At 40.2% G+C, this 13,372-nt stretch overlaps 1 protein-coding gene across 2 annotated transcripts in view; it reads right to left on the bottom strand.

Annotated features, from left to right (window-relative positions):
• Nucleotides 1-841: 841 nt before the first annotated feature.
• Nucleotides 842-13,372, bottom strand: part of LOC120524009 (serine-rich and transmembrane domain-containing protein 1) — an 88,414-nt gene continuing 75,883 nt past the window's right edge. For both annotated transcript variants that reach the window (XM_039745806.1, XM_039745805.1), the window contains one exon: nucleotides 842-4,808. In XM_039745806.1, the coding sequence (XP_039601740.1) occupies nucleotides 4,268-4,597 (330 nt within the window). In that variant the 5' untranslated portion in view covers nucleotides 4,598-4,808 and the 3' untranslated portion in view covers nucleotides 842-4,267. The remainder of the gene's footprint in view (nucleotides 4,809-13,372) is intronic.

Here is a 13,372-nt window from a genome sequence, read left to right as displayed (position 1 = left end):
CTTCCAGACTCAAACTCCCACGAACCCCTGTGGGTGTTCCGACTGGGCTACCAAAAAGTACCACTGCCACCTATCTCTAGGTTTCTGCTGGTCCATCCATTATTTTATACCTGCTGGGCACAAAGTTATTTTCTTGTCCTACCAGCCATTCCATTTGTCATATTATATATATTCACACACACAGCACTAGTATGAAATTGAACATATAGGTGAAGAGTGCAAATTTCATTGTTTCCTTGTAGTAATCTATTAAAAAATCTCTTTGCTGGAATGTACTGTTGGGCAGCTGTTAAGCAGCAGTAGTCAAGGTGGGCAAAGGGGTAAATTAGACCTGGGCATATGTTCTTGCTCCACTTCTCCAGTTTATTGCTTCCTTCATTTTGGCAAAGGATTGCATGTCCTCAGGGGCAGACATAAGAGGGGGGAAACCCTCTGGGCTTGAACCATCACTCAGGCTCCACCTAGATGTTCTGTGCAAACCACGGAAAAACTGTTAGGTGGTGTCAAAGCTCAGGAGTTTCCTAAATGTGCAAAGGCACTACACAAGAACATTGAGTAGTGCAAGAGCATGCAAGAGTTAAATGTAAAGGCACTAAAACCACAGAAACAGCATCTGAAGTTATAAGTGCTATAAGTGCTATAAGAGAGGTGGAGAGTACGCAGTGTCAAAGACAAAAATTACATTGACAGCCATCAGAGCACAGTGTGCCACTTGAAATATTAAAAATATTAAGAACAAAGGGACTGGTCCATTTTAACTATCTATTTTAAAAAAGAGAGAGAAGAAGAGAAGGAAGAAAGATATATAAAACATTATGCTGTTATTTTCACAATATCAGGTAAATTCAACTTCAAAGGCAAAACTAAAATAAAAATAAAAATTGATAAAAGTAAAAAAATAAAAACACATCAACAGGTTTAGTCTTTTACCGATTGAGAGACACTTTTGTCACGCTACAAATACATTTTTGTAGACATGCTGCCAACAGAGTAGAGTTGTGTGCCAACATGCAGCTCCATTTGGGAAAAACCATTTGGCCACAAAGCATACAAGTTATTGTAATTGAGGCTCTGTAGGTCTGGTGTGGGTCACATGCATACTTTAATTGTGATACAGAGTAGTAGAAAAGCCATCTTTGAATCTACAGTGTGGGCCTAATGCACAAAAATATGCCCCATGGAGTAGCGGCAATCAAATCTTAAAGGGTCTTCCAAGAGTCAGAAAACATATGTGACCCAGTGAAGTATTAATAATAATAAGTAAAGATTTATTATTATTTGTAAGGTGTAAGAAAAAAGTGTGAACCATCTGCATAGATCGGAAACATAAAAGACATAAAAGACTGCTACTTCTGCAGCTCCACCACCGCTTCTCTCACAGCTTCTATGCAGTGTGTATCATTCAGCGGCTAGAAGCTCTGCCACAGGTACATGATAAAAAAAAGGCATTTGGCCTTTGTGGCATCCTTGCTGCTGGTTTTGGTAATTTCTATAACATTATTGTTTATCTGTGACCCTCCGACGAAAGTACAAATGGCCTCAACTTGGTTAGCTGTAAATCAGTACGTGGCTGTTATTGTTCAAGGTCTAGTTTGTATCACTTCATGATCAAATGACCTATCCTAAACAGAAGTGATTTGTCTACAACAACATTCTGTTCAAATCTGTAAAGTGCAGAAAACAATTTTATCTCCTAAACGGTTTTCGTAGTACTATGTGAAGTAAATTGTTGTCAACAAAATGCAAGCATCTCATAAGTAAGGTAAAACATTTTTCACTTGTCATCCATATTCAGGATGGTCCATAAGGAGCTGAAAATAAAGGTTGTGTTGATTGGTGCATTGCAACGTCAGGCTTTTGAATTGTTGTTTAAAATAAGTGCAAAGAAAGACAGCAGCTCGCTATAACTGGCATCAGACCACATGGGTACTTGTAATTTGGTTTCAGTGTGTACATGTATGTTGGGTTCAGTCACAATTACAGCTATGAAATTGAGTCAGGGATCATTTGTCAATGATAAATCTGCCTTGTGCCTTGGAGATCATTGAACAGCAGCTTTGAAAGTTGACCCGTACTCTTGTTACATCACGTACATTCAGAAGCTTCAGAGTTTACAGTTTATGCAAAATCATCACATTTGTAGGCTTCACTGTTTATAACAGCCATTTGTATAATAATATGTGAATGCCTATATTAATGTATAAGTATCAGTTGATTAGCTATGCCTTTGTGTACGATAAGTAGGTGCTCTATTAATCTATCTTGCTTCTAGCTTTAATTTCAAACGGGGGTTGGATCAGATGGTTGCTGTCAAGCAGGACAGGAGGCAACAATTTTTTGACTGTTTTTATTGGATATAAGATGAAAATAAAGGCAATGGTATTTTTGAAAATTTGTTTAGACAAGTTTAATAAGTTTATTATGTTCTTTTATTTACCTGTACTTTGTAACAAAGTTCTTTAAATTATATGGAAGAAGTTACTAGTAGTTTAACATGTCAGAAATCTTCGGTCCTGGTTCAAGTGGTACTTAACAGGGATTACTATTACTAGAACTAGGCCGTATCAGGGTATATCACTGGTCAATACTGAGGAATTTGCACTGTGTAACTCAACACATTTCTGCACTCACTTTCTGGTTCCATATTCTAGTCTGTATTCACCTCTCTTACTGCCGCAAAAGCTGTTCAGCCACCACCATCCTTCAATACCTGCAGTTCGCTGGAGACATGTAAACTCTGGGATGACAATGTGCTTGTGACGAGCGGTAATAAAAGAGATAACGGTAAAAGTGTTAAAGAGGACTAAGGAGGATCTGTTAGTCCAGCAGCAGGAATATTTCTTAAAAAAAAACAACAGAACATTTTTTTCTTACACCTTGATTAAATTTGGTGCCCCTGTAGGCCATAAGGTCATCCTGTCCTCTTGTGAAGAAGTTTGGATATGTTTTTTTAAATGGATGATAAGGAGACTTGACGGTTTAAATTTGCATGTTGCCTTCATGTTCATGTGATGATACTTCAGCTTCCTCTCGTATCCAAGTTCTTGGTGTTAATGGTGATTTCATGTTTGGGCCAATGTGAGTGTTGCGTTTTCTTACAATGGCCTTTAATGGCTTTCCTTAAACCTAAAGTTAGATTATGCTCAGTAAGAAAAGATACTTGGAATGGAGAGTGGGAAGCATGGTGGTGCTGCCTTTCCACAGCTTCAGAAGGTCTAAATGGCAGCCTGGTAATGGGTAATGGAAACTTTTCACATTCTCCAGCTACTCTAACATCTCAAAATTATGTTGGTGGCTTTAGATTAGCTTTATATGATTGTGGCAATCCTAGGACATTTGATGAGAATGTTGTTCAGCCCAGCATGGATTGCTAAACCATTTCCATTATGCTTATGGAAATATCAACAGATTTGATAGTCCCTACAGTACCACTATGTATACCAGTAACTGGTAAATTATCTAATGTATCTGCATTACAGAAATGTTTTCTAATGTTTCTGTGACATTTACTCTTGCCCAGTCCCATCTGTGCCCATGTGTCCTAGTACAGGTACTCATTTTTAAAAAATCATTACACCCTATTCCTGTCTATGTCTTAAAATGGACTGGTGGTCATTACCTTGTGGCCAATACAGCTGGAAAAATCTTTGATTTGCCACAACCCAAAATTTGGATAATAGGGTCCAAGTAAATGGGAGGACGGAAGTAGGTAGAAGTGACAAGTTTGAATTTCAGCTGTTATTCTTTTCTCTCAAATATTATATTTTCTGTTTTGATTATACAAGGTTTGCATTATGCATACTTACACAGAGAAAATGACTTTTAAAATGAATATACAACACTAATAATTAAGTATGTTTTTACAAATATCTGATCCAATGGATAGTATTTATGATGAAATAGCGCATTGATTTCAAACATTATACAATAACTAACACATACAACAAATCCAAATGTGCATTAGCAGACATATATTGGTGCAAAGCTGGCCTATGCCTCTTCCTTTCAGGAGCTCATATTTTCTGTACATACACATGAACACACTGATTATTTAACTCATGACATCATTGAACAATGCAAAAACTTGCATCTAATGTGTGTGATGCATAATGAACTGATAACTGCAGTTTCCAATTTGCTGATTTCCACACAATTGTGCTGTTCTGACAGCCCCAGACTTACTCTCTGAATTATCCACATAATTCAGATTGCTGATATACTTTGCAAAAAGTATCATGTTTTGTGTCTTTTTTATTCATTATTTGTTTTATGAAGAGAGGGATGAAACTGCGGATCTTTGAGAAGAAAGGCTGCAGATCTCTAGGTTGGTGAAAGAACTCCCTCCGTCACTGGTGCATTCTGGGTAGGATGAACTGGAAGTGATAATATTCTTCAGTCTATGCAGAGCAATTATAAGCAACACTAAGAGAAACACCAAAAGAGATAAGAAAATGGAAACGTATACATAGACGTTTTCTAAGTGCGTAGAGGTAGAGTCCACCGCAGTGGATAAAGATGTAGGCATGAGTTTTAGAAAAGTTCCATTTTCAGACACAAGGCTGTGATTCTCTTCCGCAGGAAATCCAGTTGAAGACATTTCATTTATAAGCAGCAGGACAAAGACAAAATAGGGAAGAATTAATTAAAAACAAATAATTCTCTTTGATTGGTTCTTCAATTTGATGATCAAAGTTTTGGAAAAAAATGTAAGTATTTTGAAGATTCTAGAGGCTCAGGATCACGGTGGTTGGAAGTGCTTCCTCACAGCTCCAAGGACCTGGGAATCGATTATAGTGTACAGTTAAAATCTGTAAAAAAAAAAAAGATAAATTCATAAAAATATTTACACAGGTCTTTATGATCAGACTTTATTTTTCACATTTTAATTTCCCATCCACATAAACTAACCATCGGATCTGATAACAAATCTTTTTTATCATGATATCTGGGGCCAGTTGATATCCTCCAAAGACCACCTTATAGATAATGACTTACATTTAGTGAATTCTCATTTAGGGGTTTGACAGCACTTCTCTGGAACAGTTTGTTCAAATTCAAGTTGAGAGTCCACTTATATAAGCATGACAGTGATCACAAAAAATGCAGTGCTGTCACAGAGGTGCCCAGGTAGAGATGGGGTCAGAGTTTTCCATATGCCAAGTAATATGAGTAAGGAGTCAATATTCCAGTGTAATGCCAGTGAGTAGGTGACTCAACTTTCCAGACTTTTCTTAAACAGCTAACAGTTATCAGGTGGGGTAAATGTGGGAGACATAAACAGTTCCTAGCTAATAGCAGATACACATCCTAGGAATTATTAACAATTTCTAGCCCTTTAGAGTTTATATGAAAACAGTGCAAAGATGGGAAAATAACTGGCCACACCACCACCAGACTGTTTCCAAACCTTTGATGATAGGTCTAGAGCACCTTTGGGGTGAGGGGTGTTATAATTTTCCTTGTGTTTATTGTGTTGTTTGTGTTCTTGCAATATTCACATTCTTGTTTGAGTTTCATTTTCATTAATTTGCGTTCTCTTTTAAGAACAGTATTTTGATCCACTTTACTTTGCTCTTAACATTCATTACATTTTTTTTCCATACATGTGCCTTCTTGTCAAGGTCACAGAGAAGGTCTGTAATTTCAATTCATCCATTTTGCCAACCTGCTTTTTTTTAGTACAGGATCATGAAGAGACTTTGATCACTCTATATTGCTACATAGATAGAATAATTAGGTTGGTTTATCTGGAATTTCATTAAAATGGTCTTCTTCTTATTTGTCAATTAGAAAATTTTAAGTCAGCAGTGGTCTCACATTATCTTCCACTTGCATCCTTTAATTATGGTGTACCGCAGGGTTCTATCCTAGGTCCCTTATTAATTTCTGTCTATGCGCTACACTTAGGCTTTATTATTAAAAAGCTTCACATTCAGTTCCATTTCTATGCCAATGATCTACAGCTTTACTTAGCTTTGGATCTTAATAATTCAAGTAGTTTTGCTATGCTTCACAACTGTATTGTCGAAAGAACTAGATGTCTTTTAATTTCCTTCATCTAAATTGAGCTAAAACTGAAGTGCTTATTATAGATGATCGACAAAATGCTAATCTGGTTAAAGCTTCCATGGGAAACCTTGCTTTTAACTTTAAAACAGTGGCCAGAAACCGAGGTGTTCATTTCGAATTTAGGTTAAACTTTGAGTTTCATGTCAGAAAGCTGGTTCAGTATTGTTTTTATAATTTTAGGATTATTGTTAAAGTCACACTCATACTGGGCGCATGGGACAGTGAGAAATTCATGCTTCTATTAATTCACGGTAGGATTATTGTAACTTCTTACTCTCAACTCTTAGCAGTCTGTCTAGCAACTGGTGCAAAATGCTGCTGCAGGACTCCCCACCAGGTCCAAGTCCTCTGCTTATATCACTCCTACATTAGCCTCATTACACTGGCTGCCAGTTAGTTATAGGACCCAATTTAGGATCCTACTTTCACCTATTAAGTTCTGACTGGTCTGGCACCAGTATTTGTTAAAGACATGTTCAACTGATATCATACAGGTAGACCTCTTGCAAGCATATTTCCCACACACTAGATTAAAAACAAAAGGGGATAAAGCTTTCTTTGTTATGGCCCCCAAACTCTGGAACTGTCTCATCCTTCATTTCTAAGCATCTAATTCTGTAATCACATTTAAAACTTGATTAAGAACAATATTATTTTACTTTCTTGTTAGGTTGTTTTGAGTATCGTTCAATTATGTATTTTATCTGTTTATTTGGCTTGCTAATTTTGTTATCTTTGAATGTGGGGAATGTCACAAATGCAATCAAAATGGGTTTGTTACTGGAAAAGATCTGAAGAGGACATGTTGGAGGTGGACGTTTGCTGTGCCAAGCAACCTCTGAGACCAGTCACCATTGAGAAGTGGTGTAAATCTACAGGTAACTGGAGGTTCACATGAACAACAAACTGGACTGGTCTGACAACAGAAAAAGCCCCAGAGCAGACTGAACTTGTTCAGGAGGCTCAGGTCTTTCGATGTGTGCAGCAAGCTGCTGGAAATTTTCTACCAGTCCATAGTAGCCAGTGTGGTACACTTCTGTCTTCTGGGGAAGCTACTTGGCAAATATACAAGCAAAATCTGAAAACAGTAAACTAACTTAGGTTGTATTCAGTTGACGTCTTTGAACTCTATACCCATGTAACTCCTACATGGTGGAATGAGCTGACCACCTACATTCAAACCACCCGCTTCCTCGCTGTGCTTAAGAAGTGTTTGAAGACTTTCTTGAATTTATGTCTAATTGAGAATGGCATTGATAGATTCCTATAATCAAGGCAGTGTAACTAGTTTGCTTTTTATTGTGAGCTCTTCACTTGTGAGGATCAGTTTTGTAACCTTGTCATGCCACATTTGTTCGTAAACAGTCCCACAGTCTGATGTTAAGTTGATTATGTTGACCTCTTTTGTAAGTTGCTTTGGATAAAAGTGTCTGCTAAGCACCAGGAAACAAATCAGTATGATTCCCCAGCAATGAAAACGCTGCCAGGCATATTAAGATTACAATACATTTATTAGCAGAGCACTTGTTATTTTATCTTTTTATTTGAAGAGCTGCGTTTTCTTACAAGCTTATCATCCTTTGTTCCAAAAGTGCCACTTTCTAAAAGTAATCAAAGAGTAGAGAAATGAGGGTCAGGCAACAGCATCTCTCGCTTTCCTTCCCTCACTCTGTCAGTCTGTGCTGGCTCAAGACGAAAATTCTGACACTTATTCATTTGTAGGGAAGTGTTGTCTCAACAGCCAAGATTAATAATTATCATCTGAAAACCAAGGGATTTTTTTTATATATTAGAAAAACAAATGATGATTCAATTGTTTCCTTCACTGCTCATGTTGACTGCTGTGTAATGATTTGAATTACCATTTTTATATGCGTTCCGATTGGATTCACTATGCAAAATGCCATATAAATTAAATACAGTGTAGCTTTGACAGAATAGGAACCGCCTATAATGAGAAATCACCTGAGTGAACAAATACAAGGCCACTGCCAATTTGTTTCCATTTTAGAAATGGAAAAATGGTATACTAACTAAAGAGAGCTCATTTCTTGCTCGTTGTTAAAAATAAGTATTTTGCTCTTTTTCCTAGCTTTTGGTTCGCTGAACACTTTGCAGAAAACATTTTTGTGAAAATAATTTCTACACTTTTCAGCTTGTGGACCACAAAGACTAAATTGTGTTTTCAGTTTTAGCATTTGAAACCAGAAACCCAATGACTGGACTGATGTGGCCATCATTTATATTGATTTCCTGATTGGACTCAATCGCAAAGTTTAAACAGAGTACGATCTGTGATGAGTAGCATGGTAGCATAGTGGTTATCTGTGCTGCTTGATAGATTTTGAGCTTGAATTCCATGCCCAGTTGTTGGCTGTGGAGCATTTGCAAGTTCTCCCCATGTTTGCATAGTTGTTCATCTCTCATCATCAAAAAACATGCATGATAGAGATCCAGAACACATCTGTGTTCTCAAATTTTGATACATCAATCCATTTATTTCCAACCATTCATTTTTATTCCAATCCAGGAATTTTCATAAGGTTAACACCAATTCACTGATACGCTCATACTCGCTTATACTGGGAGTCTGTAATTATGACTATGCTTAGAGATGACTGATTTTTATTTGGCTCCTGTGTGCATGCAAGTATAGATTTATGTGTCAGTGGGTGGGCCTTTCAATGGACTGGTGTTCTCTAAATGCTGATTGGCTCACGTGTTTGAGGACTCCTGGTAGAGAGAGAGAGAGAAAGAAAGAGTGAGGCTGGGAGCAAGCGCTGATTACAGTATGTTGCCACACCCACCACACGATGAACCACCCGGATTGAGAGCCGACTGCAACCATGCAACAAGTGACACCTCAGCAGCACACTGCAACAGTGTGAGGTTTTTTGTGGTGACTGAAGTGCCAATCCTACCACCATCCCCCTAGTTTTCCCTAAAGTTGGATATCTGCTTGCAGGGCTGGATGCAGATTAACATCATACCCAGGACGAAACAATTGCAGGTTAAGTGTCTTCCTCAAGGGTCCAACCGAGTAGAGTCACTTCTGGCATTTACAGGATTCGAACCAGCAACCTTCCAATTGCCAGCTGAAATACCTAGCCTCAGAGCCATCACTCCTGGTATGCTATAGGGGTAAATGGAGTGGCCTAGAAGTACAGTGGTTAGATCTGCCCTTGCAACTTCATGATGGGTTTAAATTCAACCCCTTTTAGGATCTCTGTAGTTAAACTTTTTTTTCTCAATCTCGGTGGGACATTTCTTGAGGTACTTCAGTTTTCTTTTACATTACAAAAAGTGTGAAAGTTGGGATAATTACAGACTCCCAGTATAAGTGAGTGTGAGCGTATGAGTGAATTGGTGTTAACCTTATGAAAATTCCTGGATTGGAATAAAAATGAATGGCTGGAAATAAATGGATTGATGTATCAAAATTTGAGAAGACGGATGTTCTCTAGATCCATTAATGACCCCATCAGTAATTATGGGGGAGCTCTTTATAAATGCATTCCTTTTAAATATCAAATCCATTTCTCTGGTTCATTACCACATCCACCACTTAAGACATATGTATTAATTAGTGACTCTAAAGTAGGGTTTCAAAGTGCATGGATGGATGAACTGAAGAACAATTTTATATTTTTACACTCATACAAATGAAAAACTTCTGATAAACGAAAAATGTCCATTCATGCCATCATGCGTGTTTATTTAGCTAATAGTTAAGCTGTACCAATACCACTTCCAGATACTCCTTAAAAGCTGTCAAGATTTCTCCTTCAGCTGCATGACTTGGTAGCTTCTTCCCTTAACTCTGTGTAAAATAATCCTTCCTGGTTTCAAGTTTGCACCCAGATGGTTCCTAATGTTCTAGACCTGAGAAGGGCCTATACGTTATCTAATTATCAAGGACAGTAAATCTGTGTTTCCTAACCCATTTTTGAGGGCTGGGACCTCATCTCTGATATTTGGTGCAGCTCACCAAATAAGTTACTGAACAACAACATCAAGACTGGTATCCATTGTTACATAATATGACATGATATTCTTAAACTCAGGTAACCCAATTCAGGGCAATGAGGAGATAATGGAGTGTATGTCGGCAGAACTGAGCCGATAGCAGGAGCCAATCCTGAATAGTCAAGTTAGGTTTTCCATAAATCATCTGTTCACCTATTAATACGTAACACCAATAAAGCCCTTGTTAAGTTCTTGGTACATAATAATAACTGACTAATAACTGCAGATGGATCACCTCTATTTTAAAATGTTATAAAATTATATGGGTTTGTTGATATGTAGACAGACATGTGAGCATTGTATGAAATGCCTGATGCTAATCAGTGGATCCCATTAGTGCTCTGATGTAGGCTGAATCACTGCAGTTATGCGCTCCCAAATATGGAATATATGGGAAATTAAATTATAAAGAATTCTAACAGGATAATAATAATAATCTCTCAATTATATAAGAGAGCATTTTTAGCCTGGGATGAGACGTGACTGTTTCAGAGAGACACTTTCACATCCTGTGAGACGAGAATTTATGCCAAGAGATTGTGATGGATGGCCGGCCATTTATCCCGGCCAATACCCCTAAGCCGCCAGGTGGAGCCCTCCTTGCAGTATGGAGGTCCCCAGAAGACCAGCAGGGCATCATAGACATTGTAGTTTTTATACGCAGCACTGCTGGATGCCATGGGGACCACTAGGGGACGCTGCAGGAAGGAATAATGGATATTTTCAATATGCCCCGGAAGCACACATGGGCAAGGGAAATGACGTGCTTCCGGGGTGAAGAAAGGGATTTTTTACCTGACCCAGAAGTGATTGAGAGTCACATGGACTGGGGATTAGAACGCTTCCAGGTCAGGGTATTTAAAAGGATTGTGGGAGCTCCCAGACGGCGAGCTGAGCTGGGTGGTAGGAGAGCAACGCGTCTGGGAGTCGGAGGATTGGTTATTGTTATTGTATTGTGTAATTTATGAGTATAATGGTGGAGAGTGTGCTTTGTGCACTGTGGCATTTGAATAAAGTCAAATCTTGGACTTTTACCTGGTGTCTGGAGTCGTGGACAGGGGTTCAAGGGAGCGAGAGCGCTCCCTATCTGTCACAAGATTTAACCATGCCTGCGTACGGAAATAAAAGTCAAAAAGTAGAACGTCGTAAAGAGGTTCAAAAATGTTGGCGCGATACACATGCAAAGCAGGTTAGAGAAAATGAAAATACTAAAATTCGAAAGTCTCAAAAAAATTATAGTAAAGATTTCATTAGCGCAAACAAACAGAAATTATTACTCGGTGAAATAACGGAACAGTGAAAAGAAGTCAAATATATTGTTTGGATTTAAACTTTAAGTCGGCGATTTGCAGAGCAACTAAAGGACTACAGTCGATCATATGACCAGGAGAGTCACCTTTCATTTGCCGAAAAGGGGCACGTGATTTCCCCAAATGGATTATGGGAAGGAGAAGGTCGGCAACAGTCCAGAGGTGAGGTCAGCATTTCCGCGATGGAATCGAGCTCCCTGAAGGGGAAGGGGGAGGCAGGCGAAGCAGCGCCAGCTATTCTTAAAAGTAATGAGGGACGGGACGTGACTGAACGATCCGACGACAAAATAGAAAAGGCGGATCGCAGTCGGCCAGTCGCGCCACCCCGGCCCTCTAAAAGGAACTCCAAATCCCAAGAGCCTTTGCAAGACCCAGCCGAGCACGTGCCAGGAGCGGACGTGCTTATTGGCTCCCGGCTGGTAGGAAAGGAAAAAGTGGAAGTAAAATTACCTACGGCCGAATTAAATGATAAAATAGAATTGCGGGATCTCGAGAAATTGCTCGAGCCCATATATGCTTTATTACAGACTTTAATAAACATTCAAAACCAGGTGGAAGAGTTGGGAGTGACGGCCGAAGCACCGCTGAAGAAAATATGGGAATATTTACAGCGTATTGGTCGGGAGGCTCCAGTGATGATCGATGCGGGAATACAGGTGAGTCCGACCCGTATCGTACAGTATAAAGGGACACAGTGCGAACCGGCACCGCGGTTAATAAGTAGCGGGTGTCAAAGCACAGTGTACCCGACAAGAGAGTGGGGCGTGATGACAGACGGGGCGTGGGAAGCACCGATCGTGCCGGTACAGCTGAACAGTGCTGTTACCTGGAGCGATGCGGCACTGATGACACCGCCTCCAAAAAAACACAAATCAATGGGCGTACAGACAGCAAAGGGGCTCTCTCTTTATGTTAGAGAGTCTCCAGCTGTATCCAAGCCCCAGAGTAAACAGGAGATCCCCAAAGTAAAGCGCGGGTCTCCTGACAAGATGGGGAAAAGAATCGAGAGCTGCGAGGCAACTGTAAAACCCTCCTTAGCGGGGGAAAGGGTGGAGCTGACAGAATTCCCGAGATGTTTCAGGTCTCGGGAAGAGAGACAACCAGGAGGACGTCGGCAGTGCTACAACTGTCGGCAACTAGGACACGTGTGGCGAGATTGTTCCCGGAGGACAGGGGAGCGGTGGGATAGAAGATACACCGTTCCCCCAAGGTTCGCCGGGAGGTTTAAACACACGCCAAGGTCCGGATGACGCGTCCTCCTGGAGGAGGACGCCCTGCGGGATCGGCGCTCCGCCCCAGTTGTCGTCGCTAAGGGGGGGAATGTGGTGGATTGCCGGCATTTTACTCCGGCCCTCACCCCCTGGCCGCTAGGAGGAGCTCTCCCGAGAGCATATACGGGCCCCGAATTCCAGCAGGGCCTCATGGACTATGTAGTTTTTATACACAGCCCTGCTGGATACCTTGGGGGCCACTGGGAGTCGCTGTCGGGAGGCCAATAGACTCATTTGGACATCATGACCCGGAAGTTCGTCACAGGAAGAGCGACGGGCTTCCGGGGTGAAGAAAAGTACTGTTTACCCTGACCCGGAAGGAATAAGGACTTGTGGAACTGTTGGGCAGAAAGACTTCCGGGTCAGGGGGAATAAAAGGACTCTGGGAACTCCCAGACAATGAGCTGAGCTGGGTGGTAGGAGGGCAACGCGTCTGGGAGTGGAGGATTGTGATTATTATTGTGGTTTATGAATAGTGTGGAGTGGAGGGTGCTTAGTGCACGTTGTTATAATAAAAAGAATAATTGTAGCACTTTTACCAGGTGTTTGGTGTGGTACCTGAGGGTTCAAGGGAGCACTACTGCCCCCTACTGCGACACCAATTAAACAAAAATGGTTATGAGTGGGGCTAGCATGACCAGGCCGTGGGAGGATTTTAACCAGGACAACGGGATACATTCTTATCTTTATAAAGGA

The sequence above is a fragment of the Polypterus senegalus genome, chromosome 2 (genome assembly GCF_016835505.1).
Source record: "Polypterus senegalus isolate Bchr_013 chromosome 2, ASM1683550v1, whole genome shotgun sequence".
Classification (NCBI taxonomy): Eukaryota; Metazoa; Chordata; class Cladistia; order Polypteriformes; family Polypteridae; genus Polypterus; species Polypterus senegalus.
Note: the sequence above shows the minus strand (reverse complement) of the source record. Positions and strands in the feature narration are given on the sequence as shown.